Source organism: Limanda limanda, chromosome 22 (genome assembly GCF_963576545.1).
Source record: "Limanda limanda chromosome 22, fLimLim1.1, whole genome shotgun sequence".
Classification (NCBI taxonomy): domain Eukaryota; kingdom Metazoa; phylum Chordata; class Actinopteri; order Pleuronectiformes; family Pleuronectidae; genus Limanda; species Limanda limanda.
Genome location: NC_083657.1, coordinates 11,037,532 through 11,062,899, shown reverse-complemented (window position 1 = coordinate 11,062,899; position 25,368 = coordinate 11,037,532). Strand labels below are relative to the sequence as shown.

The following is a 25,368-nucleotide window of genomic DNA, read 5'->3' as shown; positions in this document are numbered from 1 at the left end:
GAGTCATTGGCTCACTGGCATGTTTTCGTTGGCACACGCCTCGGCAGAACCTGCTCTTGAGGTAGAAAACTAATTATACTTCTGGAACTATTTTCATACCAACATTGTGACGTCACAGCTCGGGTCAGTTCAGGGGAACAGCTCCGTCAGAGAATACTCTCCGCTGGCTCGACTCACCTTGATGCACTCCACCAGCGGCCAAAGTTGCAATCTGCTGTAACACTTAACGCAATGTGTTTGATGTTGCCACTGGGATGATGACAATTCAAATTTAACGATCCTATAAATATTTTAATTCCTCCTGAGTCCACGCAAAGTTAAAAAAACGACCGCCTCGGCCAGTGGGTGTCACAAAGAAGTTGAATAATAGTTCCGATTTTAATTTAACACCTTTTACAGTAAATATGTCAATTCAGGTTATGTAGTGTATATTGATGGACCCTTTGTATGCAGTTTAATAACTACACTATTAGCAGGAGTGTTTTTTTTTTCATTTGAAAATGGCTGCTTTTACGAACTTGACAGTAGAACACATGGTTTGTGACGAGGGTGCAGCCTGGTTTTATTACAGGGAGGGCTTTGCTACTCTGCAAGTCACCGGGTTCACAGCAGCTCAGCACTATTCAAATGAGGCAAGTTATGCTGCGCACAGTTTACTGTACAGCGGGTGCGCTGCAGAGGAACAATGGAGCAGTGACAGATGGGAGAGGGGAGGACGAGTGATACTGTACATACCTGGAACAGGGTTCTTGCCTGGCTCATTGTTACTGGGACTTCCTGACTGCTGTGAGTCTGCAAACATGTAGAGAGAGACAGAGAGGAGGGGCCACGTTAGTTTTACAGGAGGACAACAACATACCTTCTCATGGCCGCATTAAAAAATTGTTTCCTTATAATAGAAAATACAAAAATCTGAACTTTTACTTTATTCACAGGCATTTATTTACTTCAAATCAATGCTTGCCTCTTACTGTCACTTTAAAATTAAAAAACACATTATATCAAAATGCGCAAGAGGACAAAGTGCAATTCAGGACTCAGGTTGTTTCCTTAAATTTCCTTCCGGGATGACTAAATGTTTCTCCTTATCTGCAAGTCGAAGGAAAGCATACCTACTGTACGTTACACAAGACAGCTTTGTTTGAACAGCGCTATCATGAATGGGGGGGGGGGGGGTGAACCGAAGAAGAAAAAAGCTCTGTGTCTGACACAGGATAGCCTGAATGTTTTTTACCGGCAGACCTCGAGGTAATTTTTCAAAGGGGGCCGAGGGAGTGTCGAGAGGGTACAGAATGTGTTCAGTCCTGCTGTGCAAGGTACGAGCACAGAACAAAATGTGGAGAGAGGACAAGAGGGGCGGGAAAACACACGGAAACATGAGTGGAATTCTTTCCACCCGCTACGGTGCACAGGCTTCGGTATGAGACGGCCCCGGATTGACGTCTTTTACCTCCGAGCCCGGCTGTTGGGGGGGGGGGATCTATCAGTCCGTCAGTAGCTCCTGCTCTCGTTCACGCTGACAGACCCAGGGGCCTTTTTGCCTTTTTTTAAAATTGTGAATCACAAATAACGATATGAAACCATGTCTGATTTCCGCCTATGCATGGATGGCGTTTCTGTGAGTGCAGGGTCTTGAGCGGACCCCCCCCCCCCCACACGGATTCAAACCGGTCCGAGCCGGGACGACAAGGTGGAACCAGTGAACTCAGATACCCCTGTCTAGCAACAACACCCATGTTCCTGCCACAGCTCTCATGAGCTGCATTACACAGGCAACGGAGAAAAGGGGGAAGAGAGAGGGAGGGGGGGGCAGCGAAGAGAAAGAAGGAAAAAAAAAAAGTTGAAAGATTTATCCCTTTCTTGCTCTCCCTCTATGTCTCTCTCCCTCTCACTCTTGTTCCCCCTCTACTAAATTTGACTATTAAACAGCGCTGCAAAAACAGAATGTTCTTGGCCGGAGCTCAACAATGACAAAGTAGGGAGGGAACAGGACCATACGTTAAGAAGAAGAAGAAGAAAAAAAATCCGCCTCTTTTCGTGGGTGCTTAGCCCCCAAAAACGCACGAGAAGTTATGGCCTTACGATATATCTCTGCCCTGCTTCGTAAAACAGTTAAAACCTGACTTGTGCTTTTCGAGGTCTTAGAGGATCTTTTTACAGTCTCTCAGAGCCAAAGAGGTGGAAGAATTCTCGACTGTTTCTAAGTCTTAAAACTGTACGTCTCGATTTCTCAGAACCTAAAATTAGGTCTTAAAATTGCTTGTTTTGTCCAATTAATAGTCCAAAACTCAAATAATGGTCTTGATACAATTAAATATAAAACAGTGATATAAAACAAACGTGAGAGGTTTCAACACATGAAAAGTAAACGAAAGGAGCCGAACCAATTCGCCAAACTGTTTAATGTGAAACCAGAGGATGTACAATGTGAAATCCTTGAGCTGCAAAAGTCCGGTCCAACAACCTCGCTCAGCTCGAGTTCTACAAACAGAACCGACTTTCGCATTCCGGCAAGACCACGTCAGCAGTTCTTGTCAAAACTGTCCCGCTCGAGATGGACTGACCCAAACCGAACTTGCTGCAAGTAGCATCATCATCATCACCATCTGACATCAGATGCCTCGCCAGAGAGTTCCTAACAATCGCCGTAAAGAGGTCGGAGGGATATATGTGTTTAGTAATTTAGTATGGCCCACAAAGGATGTTATAAAAATGTAAATGGGCCCTCGATACTTAAAGGTTCCCCCACTCCTGCCCCTGACACACACACACACACACACACACACACACACACACACACTCAGAGTCCGTAGAGCAGCTTTTGTGGGTGAGCTGAGGTTTGTGTGGATTTGGCACGGCACATGTCCACAGAGTGATTGCAGGGAGCTCAGTGGCCTTGTGTCCCTGTCTCCTCCCACCACCACCACCACCACCACCACCACCACCCCCATGCCACATTGAGAGTCATCCATCAGTGTAGTTATGACTGCCAACCCCAAGCTCCCTCCCCGAGAACTGCTGAGAGGGAAAGAAACGGATTGAGGGATGGCGGCCGGGGGGTCACAGAGGAGAGGAGAGGAGATAGACCCTGAAAAAGGTAGCGAGGGGACGAAAATGGAGTGAGGAGGTGGAGGTGGGAGAAGTGCGCCGGTTTGTTTTTCCCATCGTCTTCGTCGGGGGCTGAACAGGCAGCCATGACAAAAAGAGCAGATGGCCGTGGCAATTAGAGATCCCAGGAAGCATCCTCCAGCATGAGGCCCCCCTGTAGCACCGGGAGAGACCACCTGGATGACTCAAGGTGGGATGCGAGCATATGGAGCATCTGCCAGGCCTGCGCCAGACCTGCAAACACCTCCTCTATTGCATTACATTTTACCTTTGACCCCGGGAAGGGCTGCTTCATGCTCCCTGTCCTTCTTCTAGTTCTAATGGGATTTTATTACTGAGAACCCAGGTGCATATATGTCAGCCAGGCCGCCAGTTTGCTCTTTTTATCGATTAAGGACTTTTTTTTTTTTTAAATCAACAGGTCTTCAAATAAAACCTAATTTTTAAATCAAACACAAGTAAAAAACTAAATTATCCTAGATTACAGGTTGTTTGAATTTAAGTGCAGATATAAATTAACTCAAATTTTTATATTTAAAAAAGGGTAAAAAAAAGTGGATACAGTAAGAGGAGCATGAGTCCTGTTATCTGGAGCACAGAGGTGTCCTGTGCAGAAGCCCGGGCCAATCTGATAGTCTTCAAATAAACAGTAGTGTAACCTGCAAATAAACAGTTGCGGCCGAGGAGACTGAGCTTTGCCCTGGAAGCTTGGCAGGGTTGATCACAGAGCCAGACACCACACACACACACACACACACACACACACACACACACACACACACACACACACACACTCTCACTCTCTCTCTCTCTCACACATAAACACACATAAACACGCACGTAGACACACGGCCCTTTTCCAAAAACAACATTTCTTGGCACCCACCGTCCCTGCCACTTGTTTAAATAAACAAACCGGTTCATGAGGGAAGTGAAAAAATCCGTACCACGTATGAATCAGATAATCTGTTGTTACTCAGCGAGAGAAAAAAAAGAAAGGGAAAAAAGTAGCAGAGGGGGCTTGTGGATATTTTGGATGTGTCCATGAGTTCTTACACCTTCTTGTCCGGTGGGATACTTATCATTCCACAGTAACGATTAGGGCAATTAGGGGTAATGGCAACAGAAATCTGGCTCAGCAAGAAAGTTTCTCAGTGCTCGCGAGGCGTCTCCACGCCCAAGTGTGTTCCTCGGCTGGATTTTTATAATCACTTAAACACTCACACACACTCTCCCTAACCCACCCACTCATTTTTTGGCATGATACCCATTCTGTTCACACTAAATTGCGGAACACACATACACATTCACAGTGTGGATTAAATTAGCAAAATACTGGAGTATATGAAACTTTCTCCTTCTTCTTCTTTTTTTTTTTTTGTGGACAGCGGCGGTGCACGTTCCCAGCCCGCAAACACTCGCAGACACGCAGATATCCTCCACACACAAAAAACTGTGCGCACGCGCGACACGCACACCCTGCAGATGCATACCGCTGTCGACATTTCAGGAGGAGAAGCCTGTCTGGCAGCCATTTTATGCCGAGCGGGGTTCTGTGCACATGTATAACACTCTGGCTGCCAGAGGCATGGGTCCCGAGCCAAGACGCATTTCAGCAGCCCGGGGAGGCGAGGGGAGGGCAGTGTGGAGGAGAGGTGGAGAGGGGTGGACTCGCAGGGAAGTAGGGAAACAGGGAGAGGGAGCCGGGGCAGAGAATATCGACCTAATTACGGAGCAGCTCCGATGCGTAATGTTTCGACAATACAGCTGCTCCTGAGTAAATATTTGATGTGGCCGAGCACACTTTCTGCTCAGTGTCCTCCTGCTTTTCTTCCCTGTTCCGCTGCAGGAGACTCCAGCGGGTCCCTTGTTGGAAATGCATGAAAAATGAATGTGTGTCTGTGTGTGTGTGTGTGTGCACGGGACAGGGTCATGCAAGTTTTGACAGTATGCATAAATGACTGTACATGTGCCGTGTGTGTGTGTGTGTGTGTGTGTGTGTGTGTGTGTGTGTGTGTGTGTGTGTGTGTGTGTGTGTGTGTGTGTGTGTGTGTGTGTGTGTGTACTTTGTTCCATGTCCTCCCCTGCTCCTGGTTTCTATCATCCGCAGCTTTGTTGATGACCTCACACTACTTGGGCTGGCTTCCAACAGCCGGCAGAACCTGCTCCTTTCTCCAAATCTCTCTCTTTCTTTCTTCTCCTCACTATCTGTCTATCGCTCTCCCTGCGCCTGCAACAGTATCTGTCCTCCATTGTACCTTTTCAAAACCCGCCTCCGTGCATATCTACTCTTCAGTGTGGATCTGCGACCAAATCGTCTTATCTGGTTAAAAAGTGTATCTTTTTTGTTGTTTGTAGATTTTTTCCGCCTCACATCTTCTTTTTTCTCCCTGCGTTGGCGCTCGCCCCGCTTTGCCGCCTTTTTAATGCCCCCTCTCTCTCTCCTCTCTTTCTACCTCTTTGTCTCTCTATCTCTCTCTTCCCTCCATCCCATCGCCGCTTTGTTGTCTAAACAAAGTGGCCTTTATCGGGATGAGCCGCAACCCAAACAAGCCAAACAAAAGATATGGGCGAGGAAATCTGCCCGCAAAAGAGGGAGGATCTTATCGTGCCAGCCATTGTGTGCCAGCCTGCCAACTGGCGATGCCCCCCCCCCCGCCCCGCACCGCTGACCCCTCCCTGCAAACACATTCACACACACACACCAAATGCTGGCATCCCGGCACCCACCCCCCCCCCCCCGGGCTCGTGCATGGCATTCTGCAAAGGGGCTGGCACCTGACCTGGTCGAATAGAGGGAGATGTTGCCGCCGTGGGTGAGGAGGAGACGAATGTGCATGGGAACAGGACGCCATCTTGGGGTGGCGCTGTCTCACAGGGAAGACGAGCTTTGACAGCAGGGAAATAAAAACTCAAAAGCAGAGAGTCTCCTTGGTTTAACTATTTTATATGTTTTTTTATTTTGATGTTTCCTTAACCCCTTCCATGCATTGCTGTTTATCATTTATTATGAGTGATATCCCTGCACAGACAGATATGGAGAGTATTGTGTTGCTGTGGTGATGTTCCACCAGTAGTTCACATACACTGTGTGACACTGTAACGATTATCTCATAATTGGAACAAGGCTAGTTGACTTGTCGTACCGACTTAAAGGAGCACCTGGTAATCCCGATAGCTACCCTATCAAATGACTGCCACTGACGGGGAATGCAGGTACAAAAGGATGAGTTACACACACACACACACTCAAACACACACACACACACACACACACACACACACACACACACACACACACACACACACACACACACACACACACACACACACACACACACAGACAGATTCAGACGAACATAAGAGAAAGGCTGGGAGAAAGTGAGAGGGGGCAAAGTTGAAACGTCTGTGAGAACAATGACATTTTGCTTCTTTTCTCCAAGACAGACACCACAGACTTGTTCAATAGAGCAGGAGGACACACACAGACACACACAGACACACACACACACACACACACACACACACACACACACACACACACACACACACACAAAAAAAACACAGACACACACACAGTAGGACTGTCAGGGTTTTGAGACTTATGGAATCAAGTGGGATCCTAGCCCAGACAAGAACAATGACAAGCCAGGCAGAGTGTGTGTGTGTGCGTGTGTTTGTGTGTGAATTTGTCTGTACGTGGTTGACTGTGTGTGACCCGGCTCACTTGTATCTCCCCGTGTGCGTGTGTATCTGAACACACACACACATCTGCGTGTGTATGGGCGCGCACGCACGGAGATCATCAGTGTGTGTTTGTTTCTAATCAGTGCATACTAATGCCGGTGAAGAGCGGGCCCTCTTTCTCTGCGCCGGGTCTCTGTGCCTTCTCCTCCGTAAACTCTCACGGCAGTGAAAAGAGGAGAGCGTTTTAACCGAGCCGGGAGGACAACAGGCTCCTCATTGAGGTCACCAAACAGTGTGGACGGGGAGGGAGCACATTCAGTGGCGAGTGGGCCTTGAACAAGGGACTGAATGGACTGACGGATCATTAGCCACACCGGCCCGAGAGAGGAGACGCAGGAACCTGGCCGGCACAAAGAGATACACAGCCACAACACCAGAGATGCAGATGAGGGTTAAGCCATCTAGATTCAACTTCTCCACCTTTTAATTTGTGAAATGAAGATTACTTGCGTCGACGACTCGATCGCTGTGCACACAAAGCTGTAAACACTCACTCTGTGTAGTCGTGTAAATGTAAACACACACACACACACACACACACACCTCCGCACACCCGGCATCCTGCGGCGAGCTGTGCCGTACATACGCGATCGAGCTGCAAGACAAACTGCACAACGCGACACAGTGGTTCATCTATCCCGTGAAAAATGACCAAGCCGGCCTCCAGTCAGCGCAGCGCCCCACTTAATGTTTCCACCTCCTCCCACTGTGTTTGTCGTTTTCTCACAATGCTGCCCTTTCCTTTTGCCTTTTTTTTTTTTATTACATTCCTTTCTTTCTCTATGCTTTTTACTGTGTCCCTTTTCTTTCTCTCCCTTCCTGTCAGCTTGCTGCAATAACTTTTCATCTCCTCCATGGCACCTGGCACCTGTCATTGGATTAAGTTTTAAGACACATCCCTACATGGTCGTCAAAATAATAAGTGCTAAAAAAGTGACCATGAATGACAATGACAAATCTGAGGGATATAGGGGAACTATATGCAAAAAAAAATTAATAAATTAGTGGGTAAAACAAATAAACAGGTTCATCGATAGTGAAAACAATTTGTCCATGAGGCCTTCAAATGGTTAAGACGTGTATTTGCCGATTTTCCCAAAGTGCAGACTCCTCATTCACAGGTTTAATCAGCGTTAAGTCTGGCCTGTGAGAAAAAGGGAACTTAGCATCTGCGCTGAAACAATGGGCCCATCAATGGCCAACCTCGGCATCTTTCTGGTATGCACCAAACAAACAATTAGCTTTGTTGTGGCGTAATTGACTGGCAGGACCGGGTGGCATTTACATTCGCCCGCTGTTGCCACCCTGCCATTCGGCCGAGCCCGAAGAGAAAAGAAAGGGTCCATGCGAGGGTGGAAGGTTGGCCACATCGTTCGAAGACACTTTTTTTTTTTCTTCCTCCACGGTGGCAAACTTCCAAGCAGGAGCGTTTTTTTTTTTCTTCTTTTTTTTAATGCACGGCTGCGGCGGAAGGAGGGAATGGAGGGCGGAGTGAGGACCAGACTATAGATTTCATTATGCATGCGTGTTTTCTCATTCATTGTAGTGGTGGGAAGGGGAGAGGGGTAAGGGGTGGGAGGGTTGGTGAGGGGGGGGGCAAACCAATGGCATTCCGTCGTTGTAGTCCTCCTCCTACACACACACACACACACACACAGACACACACACACAAGGAGCAGTCTGGGAGCGAGCCGCTATAGGCTAATGAGGTGACACTCACCGTCTGGAGACTAGCCAAAACAGTCCATTAACTCCTAGCCAGTAGTTAAGAGGAGAAGAAGGAGAAAGGTGGTGGCGGGGGGAGTGCAGGGGAGAAAAAGAGGAGGCGGATAAGGCTGGGGGGGGGTCACAGGGGTGAGGTGGGCGGCTAGCCGATGGGCCGGTGGGCGGAGCATGTGAGGGGGGAGAATAAAAAAAAGAAAAAAGAGAAGAGAGTCTGAAGTCTTTCAGGATGTGAGGGTGGGGGGTATTTCTGCAGTTTTGTAGTTGTGAATGAACCAGCGGGAGGGCTGCTGGGGGGGGGGGTGGGGGGGGCCTGTGCACGAGCGTTCACTGTCGGCGATTAGGAAAAGTAAGACTGTGTGTGTGTGTGTGTAGAGAGGTGGTGGGGTGGGCGCTGGATTCCGCGAAAGAGAGAGAGAGGGGGGGGGGACAAGGGAGATAGATCCAAAACCCCCCAGTCAGGCAGACAGACCTTTGACAGAGGAGCTCTGTGATTCGCCTCTTTCATCTTCAGAACACCCCCCACCCCCCCCATCCACTCGGATAATTACGAGACAAACGCACCGGACCCCCGCTGCTTGAGTGGCAACGGGCATGGGAGGCCAGGAACACAGAGAGAGAGAGAGAGGGGTTCAGACCTGCACGTCTCGACTGGTCCAGAGGGAGGGGTGGGGGGGGGGTGGGGGTGTTTTCGGGGGTCTGGGAATTTCCCCACTCTCCCAAGAGAGACGAGTTGGCCCACGGATCAGAGTTCAGGGGACAGCCTGGTTGCGATACAGGCGAGGTCTCAACTGCTTTTTAGCCACCGATTCTCTTTCAACTCCCACAAACACACACACTACCGCATTGTTTGGTTTTCAAACGCACTTTTTCTGAAAATCATCTGATACAAATGTCCCAGATTTTCGGACACGCAGCTGGCACGCCTGGTCGTTTTATGAGTGTATTGGATGGCGCTCTGCTCTGCCCTGATAAGGCGGCACAGTTAGCAAACTGCAACGGCACCTACCTCTTTATCTCGCCCCCCCCCCCACGCTTATACCCCTGGAGCAAACAGGCAAGGGACGTTCAACTGCACTCAGCAACCAAATTGATTCCATTTGGGTACAACATACTTGTGACACTAGATGGTGTTGTACTGTACATAAATGTGTAGTATTCTATGACATGGTTTGCAGTTTTCGCTTCTATGGAATTGGATGTATCAGTGTTTTGTATCATGACAAAGGTAAAACTGCATAACCACTAAGTTAATTTTTGATATCTGTAATATAAAATTCTATGATCACTATTTCAATGTATTTTAACTTTTGATATTTGTAATTTAATGTATGTTTTAAATGTTTGATATTGGTATGTATGTCTTAAATGTGGACCCCACTAAAAGTAGCTCTGTCTTAGGGTAGAGCTAATGGGGATCCTTCCAAATAAACAAATCAAAAATAAACAAATAAATGCCAGCAAAAAATCTATTTGTAAAAGAAAATCTTGTAAACACAACCTCTCATTACATTGTGTCGTTCTTTTTTGAGGTGAACATTTCGATTCCTTTTTTCTGGTCTTATTTCAGCTGCAGACGCAAGGCCACTTGATTCCGACTGAAGGCCTGTGTGATGTTGTGTCTGTGAGGCCTCTGCCAGTGATGTGTCAGTGATTGTCAGCGCTCACGCAGGCGTCAGGCCTCAGCCAAGAGGAGTTCCCACTGGCTGGGAGCAGCAGGCCGAGCCAGGGCGACTGGGTGCTCCCTCGCAGGGCAGCATGGCTTCCCTCCAGCTGGGCGGGAGGCCACCAAGGATCCCTGCCACCCATTGCCACTGTTTGCTCTCCCCGAGCTCTGCCAAGGGAGCAGTGGTGAAGCGCACACACACACACACACGCAAGGCACACACCTTAAAACTGGGGACATGGTAGGAATTATCCGATCATAGAATGCCACCACATCTAAGACCAGATCTTGGCCCAAAACAGACAAAGAAAACAAAGCGTGCACTCATTCAGAGGATTCTGCTGGCACTGCTCCCCTGGAACGGGACATCGGGTGGAGAAAGGGGGGAGGAATCAACCACAGAGTTTAATGTGTCATTACAAGCATAAAAACAGACTACTGACATTGCCAACAGATGTCGAGCCAGTTTATTTTTGCCATTACAACTCCAGTAGGGAATGAAGCAGCAGGTGCAAAAGAACGCAGTCTTGTAGCTTTCTTCTTTACTGTCCCGGGCTACCGTGCTGCTGCATCATCATTTCTCCTCATCTGTTATTCAGACATGCATCATGGGGATAGGGCTCGGTATCAAACCTAAACCCTTTGCCCAGAATCTGGCCATAGCAGAGTATTCACAACTATCAAGTAAAGAAAAACTTCCTATTTGATCAAGTAATTAATATGTGTTGAAGCTGAGGTGTTGGCCTACATGTGGATTAGATATTACAACTGCACCACATGGGTGAGGACTGTACCTCCTGGCAAAGTGTGGAGCCTCATTTCTAATATTGCCCACACTTTTCAGAACTCCCAACTCCCAAATAGTGCAGTAATGATGGAAAGATGTTTTAACTCTTTAGGCTGCGAGTCTTTCAGATGTAGGAGGCGAGCTTGTTGGTGGGTTTTAATGCCGGCTGCCTGCCGCATGGCCAGTAAAACCCCTCCTTTCCTGTTAATGAGCCCGGAGACAGGGCTTTCAGAGGCCCCCAGTCGGAGCTGGCCCAAATCAAAGCATCCATGGGGATCAAGGCTCGGGGCCAAGAGGGTTTTCTTGAGGGAGTGGAGTTCGGGTCTCTCCACTGGCACAAGACCAGTGCGTGAAGCTTTTAGAGCAACAGGGGAAATTATCGGAGTAATTTGACTAAAACCACTGCTCTTATAAAGAAAAGCATTGGTGGTTCTCACTGCTCCAGGTAAGTGCCTGCTTGGTGAGGCATAGTCAGATATGGAGCAGTGGTTTAAAAAAAAAAAAAAAAAACCTGCATCATAAAAGAGGTTCTCACATAATTCAAAAGGAAGTGACCGCCACAAGGTCAAAGTGTTGGCAGCGGTCCAGAGACAGTGGAGCTCCTCCGCTCCTCGTGGATGCTCCAACTGTCTGGAGGTATCCAACGCACAGCGGCGAAGGTGCAAGCCAGGTTTTACTCTTTGTGGCTGTCGGCCCCCCCCATGCACAGTTCAAACACAAACGCCCAGAGACTCAATGCAGTCAACAGCCCGTCACTCACCACAATAAAGCACTGTATAATCATGACAAAACATCCCTGGTCTTACAGGAGATCAAAATGCAAATCTTATCTCTCAGGGTTAACGGAGTATTCCCACTGCCACACCACAAGTGTGTGATTTATAAATCATACTTAAGTGCATGCTAAGCAAGATATTCACAGCCAGAGAGAGAGACAAACAGAGAGAGAGAGAGAGAGAGAGAGAGAGAGAGAGCTCTATTCCACATTCCTGGCAAAAACACAGGGCAAATCTGTTCTGTGCTCCTAAGGCCTGCTGGGGCAGCCCCCTCTGCCACTGCAGCAATAACAACATGTGGTTTGGCTGCACAGCACCAGTTTACAGTGGGACGAGGGGAGGCGCTAAATTAATTTCAGATTCTGTTGTTTGAGAGTCGTAAACAATGTTGCGGCAAAACATGGCATCCAGAGATGCGGCTGCAGTGTTTGGTCACATGTGACATCGGCAGCGTATCTGGGTTCTGGGGCCAAATATATTATCAGAAATGTTACAAATCAAATTTGCATTGCAAACTGCGGTAACATTGAACACAATGTACGCAAAGCAGGCACGCTGTGTCCTCAGGCAAGCCATGCCTGGTCTTCCTTTGCTATTTTGGACTAGAACTTAACAAGCATTTGTTTCGTCGGGCGCAGAACAAAGACACTGTCGGCGTGACTCACACGGCAGGTTTCAGTTTGTCTGCAGGTAGCCCGAACATCGTGGTTCTGCGGTTACATTCTTGCTCTGATAAAGTTAAAACGGGAAGGCTCTCCTATTAAAAGCAACTTTAAGTCGGGCTGTCCTCAGAGCTCGGCTTCAGCCTTTCCCACGAGGCTCCCAAACCATAATCTCTTGAAATATTTGCACAGATGACGGCAGCGCTCGGCTGTTTTGACATGGAGCAAGATCTCGCCGTCACTTTTTCCATCACTTTTCAGTACAGGAACAGGAATTCCCCTTTTCCCGCTTTTCCCTGTAAGCCGCTCGCAGATCTCTTCCCGACCCGCACGACCCTCCCTGCCCTCCTTCCTCCACTTCCTCAGCCTGCTAGGATTCGTCCACCCAGGGCCACACGGCTGGGGCCTTCCCACCCGCCTCACAGCCGGCTACCACAGTTCATGCTTTCCACTCGTTCAAGCATGTTGTTTTCACTTTATCGGAGATGCCAGAACGCTTGTTCGCTGCAGATCAGGGCTGTGTGGGAGGGCCAAGAGGGTTTATGGTGAGTGCTGCAGGGAGGGATGAGGAGAGAGATGAGTCCTGCTCGGCCTGGTTCAGCTCAGGAAGGCACACAGGGCTATCAGGGCTGTCTATGTTCTATATTTCTGGAAAAGTCGTCTCTGTGCAGCGATTCTCACCCACACCCCTCACTGAGGCTGGTTCAAACAGCAAGCGGCACAAAAAAAAAGTGCTTATACACAGAGTTTCCATTTTTCCTCTCAAACACTTAGCGGTGCCTCCCAGGCAGACAAATGTTAACAGAAATATTACATGGACGTCAAATGCATTGATGACATTTGCCTCCAAGTGATTTTCCATTGTCTGAACTCCTCCTCAACCGAAGTCCTTCAACAGGATCTTTCTCTGTGTCTACTTATCCTAAAATCCCTTCTAAAACGATTCATATAAATGTATTGAGTTAAATCTATATTCTATATTCATTCATAAAAATTATACAATGTCTTCAAACTGGTGAGGAAACTTGAGGATTTCAGTTGTTTCACTTCACTAAAGATTCACTGAATACATTGTGAAAACTGTCCGAAGGCCATACAACCATAATCTCTTGATGCTAGCCACAGCATTGCATCATGGGAACAAGAAAGAATAATCCTCCTTTTGGCAAAACATCTACATCTCTCTTAAGTTTTTTTTTACTCTCCTTGAGGCCTGCTTGAATACAAAAAACCCTATCTCTTCACTGACACTGACGGCACAACAGGCTTGTTACACTCGCAGAGGTTGGCAGCCCTGAAGGAAACACTTCCCATTTGCGGTGCCGGGGTATGCTCCAAGCCACTTGAACTTGGCATGGGCTCACCTGGGAACAGCCTACCCGTAGGACTGCCACACACTCTGCACCTCAGCCAAGGCAGGAGGCCGCACTGTAAACCACGGCAGCCAAAGTCAGCCACAGGAAGAAGGAGGTGGCAAGTCTTCTTATCAGCGTTTCCCCTGTTGAGCTGGTTGAACTGCTCAACAGTTTTTTTTTGAACTGTGATAATTAAACAACACATGTGTGTTTAGTGTAAGCACTCGGGCAGAACCTCCACATATAATTACATGTGTCGTACATGTAGGGGAACATGTTTGAGACTGAGAGAAAAGAAGTTGATTTATTGCTACAGGCCAGGACATACAGTACAGGGGCTGCACAACCTTTCACAAAGGACAGAATTGTGCGTACAAGGTGACTTTTTTTTCTATCAATTGAGAGAGAATTACACAGATCATATGACACCATATGGAATTCTTTTTACACATAATGTATTTCCTTTACAGGCGCTGTGAAAGGCGAGGCCTACAGGGAGTCCTCTTTAGGAGGAGGGGAGAAGGAAGAAAAAAAAAAGCTGTATGTATGGCGAGGAGGGACAGGGGGGGGGGGGTGGGTCGAGGGGTTTAGTGGGGCGGTCCAAGCACGCTCAGCGAAAATATGCCTCATGCACTCGTTGAACTTGGGGCCTGCGCGGGCTTCTCTCAAGGTTATAGGAGAGGCCTGTGAGGAGAGGAGCGGGGGGGGGAAGAAAGCCTGCAGCAGAAGCAGCCGTCCACACGCAACAGGGTTTGTACTGGACTCGGGTTTGTGGCGCTTTGACAAACTTTACTTTCATTTTGTTGTGAACACTTAAATGTGAATTAAAAAAAGTGGTGACACCTTTTAATAAAACTAGTGGATAGTATCCCAACAACACATTTAGGCACTGACGGTCCCCGACACTCTCTGCAAAGTGTCTGTTGCTCAGATAACAGGAGCAGCCCGGGATCACCTCTGACTCCAGGTTTCCTTCCCTCCTCGGAGCCTGCCGGGACCTGGGCCGTGTATCCGCTGCCGCACCCCCCCGAGCCCTCGACCACACAAAGGTAGGAAGCGGCCGCCGGAGCCGGGCGCATTGTGACGAGGCCACTAAATCACCTCTCGTTTTATCCACCGCTGTTTACGCACGTTTTCGCCGGAGGAAACCATAAAGACAACAAGGCCTAGTAAAGCGGCTCGCCGGAGAGAAGGGAGCACAGGCTGTTAGCTAATTGAATGATATGGATAGTTGGATATACAAGCTTTTGAAGTGACACATGTACACAGAAAACAAACGGTAATATCTAGTAAAATCGCACTGCAGTAAATACAACTTATTTTAATTTGTGGTGTTAAATATGTGCCCGAGAGGTGCTGATCCACTCATGTAACTTTTAAAATCACAACTTTAATTATGTCTATGTCTTTGATGCCCTGACTAATTCATGGCTGAATTGTATTAGATTACAAAGATGTCACTATAATGTATCCCTGCTCTTTATAACGTGGCGATTCCATGACCATGAATCACTACCATGCACGGTAATTGCATATGTGACGGTGCACAGCATTCAGGACTGTAAAATCAACATGTCAGCGGAGGGGTCAAAGGGCAATAGGTAGTAAATGCTCGGCTGAATGAATTGGTCACTTGCCTTTCCCCGCGAATTAGGAGGCCATTAGCACCTCGTAAAAAGGGCCACTTCTCTGTTTTACAGCAGATTAGGCCGGCTTTCGTACAAACAGCCAAGCAAAGAGATTCAAAGCTATCACGCCAGAGTGTGGAAAACAGGGTTCTGGCATATGTAGAAGCAGAAAGCCACAGAGGAATTATGACTGCATAGCCTACTTCAATGCACAGATATTACTTTGATATGAGCTTATACAAGGCAGCGAAAACACTTCTTTAAAGTCACTTATTTTCCAATAAAAAACAGAACAAATTAGCAGGAGATGAAGTGGGTCATTCTCGTGTCTTGATTAAAGTAGGCCTCGGCTTTGCCCAAGTGGCCGAGCGGCAGACTGCAAGTTCAAGTACGGCGCGCGGTAAAATGCTTATCGAGACGCTTTTGTAAACAAGAGGAGGAGGAGGAGGAGAAGGGAGGGAGGGAGGGAAGGAAAATTTGCCAAGCATAATAAAGGGAGCTTCAAAGCAGCCGTAAGAGAAGAATCAGCCGGAGTATTAGAAGCCACTTGGGGTTGTCAATGTGATGGCTTAGATGTCACTGGAGAACATCTTCATGGACGTAAAGCGGGCAAACAAATTAAGAGGGATGAGCTCGCACTTGGTGGATTAGTTTTAGATTTATGGAGGCAACTCGAAAGCCGGAGCGGAGCCGGGAGAGAAAACAAGTCTGTCAGAGCCGAGATGACGTCCGCATAGTTTACACTGACTTCACCACCTTCCCACATTTGTTGATGAAAATGACTGAAGTTAAAGCGTGTAGCACAATGAGAGGCATTTTTATAGAGTTATTAGGCCGTGGAGTCGTTCCAACAAAGAGTATCTGAGGGTACATTACAAACCGGCTCGACTTGACAGAGCACTTCTCATTAATGAAGACAGCAGCCTCATTTCCCTTTGTTAACCTTGGCAACTGTAGTACAGGCTGTTTGGTAAATACTGCTTTAAGAGTATGACAGCGCGCGTGTGTGTGTGTTGTGTGTCCCGATAGCGGGTTCTGCATACTGAGCAGCAGTCCTGCCGCAAGCGCTCTCGATCCCGACGGCACTTCATAAGAAAAAGGGTGTGGTGCAGGTGCTACGTGAGGACTGTGGTGGAACCTATGGCCTAAACTTAATGTTAAAGCCGTGGAGCTTGTTGGTGTCGATGCAGATAACCTCACGAGAATGTAACCTGAATGGCAGAAGGCTCAAGATTCACCTCCGATGAGAAAAAACATACGAGCCGGCCTCAAAGCGTTTTCGTGCCTCGATGATTTAAGCAGTTGGATCTCAGTCTTGGCGGCGGCCCGAGACGCTCAGCAACTCCAATGTGAGACGATGGGAAATGCACATGCGAGGGTATTTTTAGACCAGTGCAATTTCACTGTGACACATTTACTGCAATGGACCTCAAGAGTGATAACATGCCCGGGCCGCAGTGTGCTGAGGAACAGTGACAGTGATACTTGCAGCCACAGGAGAGACAGGCCAATTAATGCCAAGAAGAAGTCCTCCAAGTACAGCCCCTCTGTATAATCCCCCCCAACCTACTTTGTGGGGGGAGCGTTCCCGCCCTTTGCGGATGGGTGGTTCATTAATCACATTTCTTATCAAATGCACGTCCCTCGCCACAAATATTCAATCCCCAAAACTCCCGAGCTATGTGTGTCAAATGCTCCTCTTCACCCCGAGCGATGCTACTCAGACTTTCCATGACCAATCACCAAGAGAGATGAGCTGGTTAAAGTGAATGTAATGTTTATTTTGTGGAGAAAAAAAAAGAAAAAGAAAATCAACAGTGCTAAATCCGGAGACTTTTGAGTGCGTTCAAGTACCTCCACGCAAGTATTTCAGTGCTACCATGTGAAAATGCACTTACTCATGAAAAAGGAGGGAAAAACGTGCCATGGCTTTAACTCCAATTTAGCCGATTCCACTTAAAGCCGGGCTCGCGAAATTCCCGCTCAGCACGTAGAACTGGCACTTGAGACATGAAAGGGCAGCTGTGACGTTTGGTTTACATTATATCTTAGTGGTTTCCACATTGTGGCCAGGGGATAAGCATCAGGAGAGGTTTATCTCTGTCACTGTGCTCTATGGAATATGTAAACACTATGTGCAATCAGCGCTGCAGTGAAAATGGAGTGCGGGGGGGGGGGGGGGGTGGGTTGTGTGTGTGTGAGAAAGTGAAGTGCTTTAGGAATAAGCCGCCATCTTACTCCTTGAGCTCGGGCAAAGATGGCACACGGGAAGCAAAGACGCAGAAGGTCGAGCGCTATTTGTCGCGTTTATACAACTTACATCCACTTTTAAGATGCAAGAAGTATTGTTGGTAACTTCGGCATCAACTTTCACTGAAGGCCTCCTCTCTCATCTCTCCTCATCTCCTCTGTCTCCTTGGCATCGCTCCCTCACTATGTCTTTGTCCCCGTCCCCGTCCCCCCTCCCCCGCGAGGCCGCCGCCCCCTTCTCGCAGAAGACGGGACGAGAGGGAGAGAGGCTCCTCGTTTGAGACGCGGAGCCTCTCACCCTCTCGTCTGGAGCCCAAGTTTTAATATGGTGTCCAATCAAAAGTGATTAAGCATCGCGGAGCACAAACAATGCTGGCCCTTAAATCTCTGTGAACCCTCTTTCACTGGCGCGAATGAAAGAGCACTCTGTCTGCAGCAGCAGATGACAGACGCGCGCTTGAAGATAAGTCTTCTCCGTGAGCCCTTATCCTCCGAACACCCCGCCGTCGGACGACCAAAAGAAACACACAGAAAAGATTAGAAACACGGCCGCATGGGATCCCACCTTCAGGGGCTTCAGTGGGGGTATTTTCCCAGTAAATGTTCCCTTTACAGCAGAGGGCCTTGAGATGATACCTAAGCCCAGTGGCACCAGACAGGCAGAGTTGAGTGCGTGAGCCACCGCGGATAACTCAGCTGAAAGGAATTCGGCCGAGCGTGGAAGAGAAAACACATATGAAGACAAGGACAGTGCAGGGAATGAACAGAACACGCAAAGAAGAACAAGTCCTCGCTAATAATATCTGTATTTCTCATGAGAAAATAATTATTCCCCCTCAAAAACTTTTTTAAACTTGGCAAAAAATGTCCCTAAAATCGTCTTGTCCCGCACGTAAATTACCAACAATCACAATGCCTGATGTGTTCCGCGTGTAACGCTATACCCTGAACTAATGCGTGAGTTGCATGTGGTTCCTTCAAGACATATGGCAGCATGAAGGTATAAAAGAGAAGCTGGATACCGGGGGGGGCAGCAAACAAACGCCGAGAGGATACTGTTCATGCCGGCCCTTGTAAAAAAAACGCAGGGTGCAAGAGTAGTGTTGCAGCTTACAATGACACGGCAGCAGGACAAATGTTTCATCATTAATATAAGATGAACATGAGACGGTGTTGCGTAAATAGTTTGCAGCTCATGTAATGTAATCTTACGTTTGTTGTTGGGAGAAAACACTGGCTGGGTGAGGTCCCGCCCCCGGGGTTAACAATTAAAATGAGATGTTTATTCTTCATAAAACCAAACAACTTTGCATCCAAATCCTTAAAAATACAACATCATGCAAAATGGAAGCATTAGCCGGGAACTATTGGCCCGTACGGGGGGGGCCACACATGCAGACGCGTTTTCCAAAGTTGAAACAGCGAGGAGCAGACGAGCGTCATCACTCAGGGGTCGCGAGAGGGAGGAGCTGGTGCTATGACAACAAGACATCAGCCGTCTGCAGCCTGCTGCCGTCAACAAGTCAGCGTGAGCACTACCATCTGACTGGGCTTCCCTGACACTGCCCCCATGCACGCAGCCAAAACTAGCTATTGTTGCTGCTGCTGCTGCTGTTGATGCTGGCTCCTGCTTTCAATTTCGCTAGAATGGGCCAAGTAATGGCTTCAGCGTTTTGTGGTCTTGCAGACACATATGGTCCATGTAGCGATCTGGTCCCGGTTTTCTTCCCCCCCCCCACCTCTTCCCCATTGATGGTTTTTTTTGGGGGGAGATGTGGGCAGAGGGAGACCGACACACAGCCCCAGGGTGCTGGCCACAGTTATGGGCAGGAGGCATGCACGGGCCTTGTTATGACTGCCATGTGGACTGGGCTCCATCGGGTCACTGCTGCAATCAGAGTGTGGGATCGGCCAAATAAAATGCTTGTTCGCTCGTACCGGCAGGGTTCAGGTCTTCGCGTTCAGGGAAATAAAACGTGCAGGAACTCCTGTTATCTACAAAAAAACTCCCTGGTTAAACAAGTCACACACTATAGCCGAGGAAGGTTAAGCTTCCTGCCCAAGGATACTTTAGCAGATGTGACCATATGAGGAATAAACCCTAGACCTTCAATAAACAGTTCGCTAATAATGAAGCTATCGATCCATTAACACAAACAGCCCCCTATAAAATAAAATAAAAAATTCTAAAACTCAGAATAACCATATTAACCTTCTCTTTATCACTTACGTCACCGCTAATGTGGTCGCTGGTCATTAGGGTACGGCTGCTGCCGGCCCTATCCGGCTGTGTGACCTAGATTAAAGGTTATTTGCTCAAGTCGCAGAGGTTCCGCTCCTTTCGGCTCACCCTTGTTGGGTTTCCTTATCTGGCTTTGGCTGGACAAATCTTGAGACACAAAGCGCCCATTTTGTGCTCCTCTCTGGAGATCCTGTTACAGTGTAGCAGACACGGAGCGGTCCACCGCCGGTGCCTCTGGGAGCGTTTGGCGGTGGGGTGGCGCTTTGAGCTGCTTCCTCAACCTCGAGCACATGATACGCGTGCACCCCTCTTTCGGCGGCGGGGGTCAGATGATGTCATGATGAGGCAATTCAGATAGAGCAACCTCCTGTTCCCAGTTACCAAGTAAAGAAAATATACACGTGGAATTGAACAGATTCCCCAAAGCCCCACAGTTCTATGGTAATATTGCTCAAGCACATTGAGTGCATTTCAACTTCAGATGAACCTGGTTATTTTCTGGTCAGTTTCCTGGAAAGTTCAATATGTGATTCAAAATATAAATTTACAGCATTATAAAAATAATCCTGAACCAAAATATGACAAAAATAATTTCTGGATATGAAGGAAAATATTGTTGTTTGTCCCTGATGGAAATAACTGAGCCTCTCTCCCGGGCGACACACATGCAACAGAGAGTGTGTGCAGATGCCTTGAGGTTGATCTGGTGGCCTTATTCCTCCTGTGCTCCAGAATTACGAGTAAAGAGCGAGAGAGGCAGCGAGAAAATGAGGGAGAGAGAGAGAGAGTGAGAAGGAGAAAGAAAGAGTAGTGTTCGCTGACCTCATTCTGACAACAAGCCCGGGAAGAGCCTTTCCCTGGAACTGTTTCGCAACCCCACTGTTGTTTATACAGGTGGCGGGTGAGTCGAGCGAGATATGCAGAGAGCATGCATTTTGCAACACCTCATTACGGATACTAAACACAGGCGGCGTGTCGAATCACACGGGCACAAGCGCCCCGTACCAATAAATGTGACTCGAGTGTCATTTTGTTTCATTTTTCAGAGGCGGCAGCCAAATCGTCGGTCTCTGTTTGAATTTCAAAGTCTAGTTCCTTCTGCGGCGGTTCCAAGTGCTGTCAAACACCACTATCTTTGGGTATCGTCCAGTGTAGCGCTCGCCTCCTGGAACGGAGGCCTCTGGTTGGCTCGTGTGTTTTGGCCACGGCGCAGTCTCCTGCAACAACATCCTTTTGGCCAGAGTTCAGGCCCGTGGAAGGGCTACAATAGCCCAAAGGTGGCTGCCCAGACCGTTGTTTATGCAACAGCGCACTACTGCCAGGTTAAAGGGAAAAGTGGATAAACACGGAGGGCCGCACAGACAGTGTCATGCTTTCTGATGCGCAAACAGATTGTATTTTTTCCCATTGCACATTTTGAAAACGAATCCCTTTGTAAAATGCTACTGGTTTCAGTTTAATTGGACATATAAGAATAAGGTTGTTCATAAATCATATATCGTTTGATTTAGAATGAGTTTTGAAAAATAAATCACTAAACAAAAGGAAAAGCAGGCTCCTTAACCAAAAGACATTTAATTTAAATAAAACCGTACCCAAACTAAATAGACTTTACGCTGCTATTTTTCCTAACTGTTGAATCCATGCATAAGTTAATGGAGCGCCTACCATCGTATTTTTTCCCACAAACCATCGAGGTAAACCAAATCCATTTCAATCTGAGGGAGAGATCCACACACAACAGCTGCTTGGTAAACATACCAAAGTAATTGTGTCAAATGCCTTACTTTAACACAGATTAAATGCAATTAGAAGCTGTTTATCCAAACCACAACAGGTCTCTCTGCCAAACGAAAACCCTCTGTCATTGTTCCGAGCAGTTCTACTCGGAGGGATTACAGCTGGGAGCGGGATGACTTTTTTTTTTTCTTTTCTTCAAAAGTCGCTTCCTTGTGTACAGGAAGGAACATTTATACAAATAAAGCACACGCTCATTGCATAGGAGGACTATAGGGACGAGGGGGGGGGGGGAAACGGTCGGTTGGCTAAGGGTCTTCTGAGGTGAATATGTGGAATTTAGGTCAGTGCAGCCGAGACGTTTAACCAGCTCAAGCCGCTGAAGCCCGGGTGGAAATAGCATGGGAGGCCAGGGAGAGGGAAACCAGTGCGTCACAGCTCCCGGCCCGATTCCAGCCCCCCCCGCCCCTTCCCACCCGACGCAAACAAGAGCCATAACTTCCCTAATGATCCCAGATCATGTACGCCTCGCACACATTCCGCCAACGGGGAGCGCCTTCCTCCTCACCTTTGACCTCAGAGTGGGTGTGCCTACCTTTTTCGACTGTGCCACGGCGTTCGCTAACTTGGCCGAGTGAGCAGTTGGCGGAGAATTAAATCTTTGTGAAGTCTAAGTGTACAATTGTGGAGAAAAAAAAAAAAAATCTTTAATCCAAGTGTACACAAGCTCTTACTGCAACACCCCTAAAATCTGCAAAATCCTTTTTAAGACCCAACAAATCTCTTAATATGTTTGATATTTGCCAGATCTTGCACACTCCTGCTCTCCTTTTCAGTCGCCCTGTTGCACACGATTTCCCTGTGACACACACTCACACACACACACACACACACCCACACATTGTAAACAGTCTTTATTGAGACGTGAGTGCTTATATAAACATAGACAAGCCCTATTGAGGGTCCGGGCCGGGGCTGAACAATAAGAGGGGGAAAGTTGCTGGACGTTCCTCACAGACGGTGTGTACAAAATCCAATTATCAGAGCCACGGCATTAACATTCCAGCAGTCTGGCAGGTGACGGCTCCGTCTTTTCAGCTCCCCCAGCCACCCTCCTCCTCCTCCGCCCTCACACGGCCAGCATGGGACAGAGTCGCCCGGCAGCACCTCGACAATACACACACACACACACACACACAGACAGGCAGCCCTCTGCAGCTCGCCCCCTTTCTAGGATCCCCCCCCATGTATTGAGACATATATAGAGGGAAGAAGGCAAAGGGTGGGGGGTGGAGGGGTAGTTTTGTGGAGGGGGGGGGTCTGCCAGCGACACTGGTCTTTTCTTTAGGAGATCAGCGCGACCGGCCTCGCAGGCAGTATCAGTCAATGGGGCATTCTTCTCTCTGTCTCCGGGTGAGAACATGTTGATCGCTGATAACACTGCTTTGATTGCCATAATGGGGAAACCACTTTTTTTTTGTTTTGAGCGTTTGCCTCCAAACAGTGAGTGCTTTGTCGGCGCGGGGGGGGTGATGTTCGTGGCACACAAGATCCCGATTAAGAAAAGGTTTAACGGTAAAACAAAAACGATGTTCTTGGCTGCAGCGGGAGTCGATAATGGATTAAAATACATTTCTGCGCCTTTGGGGCCTCTTCAGATACCAAAAAAGCAACTGAACCGACCCGAGGACCCTGAACACTGTGAGCTCAACTTGAACCCTGCGTGCATTTAAAAGAAATTCTATATATATAGTTTTAAAACACAGACTTTATATTGTGAGTTGTTAATTATACCCTCTAACTCCGATAATTACCCTATGTACCTTCTTCAAGTATTAAACCCTCTGGGCACATGAAGCTCGGGCCATCGGGTTTCATTAACAGTTGTTCTTTTCTTTGCTTTACATACAGTACATATAGTTCTTATCACTATGGGATGTGGTGTACGTGAAAGGGCACATGTTATATACAGCGCTCTGCCTGGTGTCCTACCCTGTACCCTTGCCAGGTCCTATATATGGTATGTACATCTGGCACACATTCTGATCTTTCCATCGTGTCATCCTTTCTGCACACTCAAACAAAAGGCTGTAAGAGATACAGACACTATGGTACAGGATGCAGCAAGTTATTATTGAAATTATGGATTCAATTACTTTTGTTTTGAATTATATTTAAAAAGAAAAAAAGTGATAATACCCATCGTAATTTCCCAGAGCCCATGAAGATATCTCCGACCAACAGGCTTAAGAGAATTTGATTTGTAAAGATTAAAAAACAGAAGAATTCAGCAATTCTGTTTAACATTTTTAGATTTTTTCATTGAAATAGCTTTCGCCAACTAGTCACCAACTATTCACATCAGCACTACATTATAATACAAGATGATTGCTGCATATTCCTAATGCCCGATCAACACACACCCTGAGCTATGTGCATTGCATATATATACATACATATAATATATATTCAAATTATGATAATAATTATAAACATCAGAGAGAGATGTGTTAAGGTATGTCAACAATCATTATGTACATTTCTGGGTGAGAGACTTTATTAAACGTTTTTATATGTTATCTGCAAACAATGAATATTTAACATCGTTATGTTTAATCTGACTTCAGGCGCTTTACTTTATTTTCTTTAATAAAGTCAGAGTGTTTAAGAAACACATCTAGACATTTTTCTGTTTTTGCTCCACTTTTGGGTTCACCTGCCCTCCTTATAGATAGCAACCAGTAACTCCTCTACTCTGTCCCCCCAGTAACACAACTTTTTTTGCTTCTGTTTCCCCCCCCCGTCTTTGTGTCTCACTGTCCTCCTGCGCAGCGAGACGCAAGTCAAGTGTCTTGTGGCTTTCTCCACCCTCACCAGAAAGCCTGCGCGCAGTTAATTATTCTTGGATGGCGGATGAAAAAACGGAGATCTTTTCTTCTTTCTCTTTTTTTTTTTCATTAGCTCAGCAGCGGTTTTCCCATTCATAATAGTTGGCACTGGTTTCGCACTCCCTGCCAGAGCTCACACCCCAACCATTTTCATTTTCCTTCATCCGTTTGTTTCATTCATGTCATAGATTTGGCAGGGGCCCGGCACCGTGTTCCTGGTGGCCATCGGCCCTTCAGCACTCTTCTTTGGAGTGTCAGGCTCCTGTTTGTGCATCCGAGTAAAGAATCAGACGGAAACAGCAATTCACACTGGTTTGCATCCAAGTGACATCTTGAAAATTGCATTATTTCCACTTTGGTTTTATCAGTTCAAATCTAAAATTGAATTTTAAGCAGGGCTGTGAAAAGCACTCATGACGTACTTTTGGGGAGAGACAAGGACTTCACACATTGAAACCTTTCCTGGAAAAGTGCTTGGATTTTGTTTTTAGTAGCAAAGTTACAAAAAAACATGTAGTAAGTAAAGAGTGTGGGTTAACATCCCCCTGCCTTCTTATTGTAAATTATCCTATAAGACTGCAGAGGAAGTGAATGCTCTCTCCCACACACTTGATCTATACGATATATATCTATAGAGCTATAGGAGGCCCAAAGAAACAGCAGTTTATCATCCTGCAACTACTGGAAATATGCACCCTGACAGGAAAGCTACATCACACATACATTCAAATGCAAACCCACCTGTTGAGCCCCTCGCTTTGCTAAATCTATCAGCTGCATGCATGAGTTTTAGTGCATTC

The 25,368-nt window shown here is 47.3% G+C and overlaps 1 protein-coding gene across 6 annotated transcripts in view; it reads right to left on the bottom strand.

The window, feature by feature from the left end:
• LOC132995861 (nuclear factor 1 B-type-like) overlaps positions 1–25,368 on the bottom strand; it is a 61,172-nt gene that overhangs the window by 21,531 nt on the left and 14,273 nt on the right. For all 6 annotated transcript variants that reach the window (XM_061066085.1, XM_061066086.1, XM_061066083.1 and 3 more), the window contains exon 3: positions 736–792. In XM_061066085.1, coding sequence (XP_060922068.1) covers positions 736–792 — 57 coding nt within the window. The remainder of the gene's footprint in view (positions 1–735; positions 793–25,368) is intronic.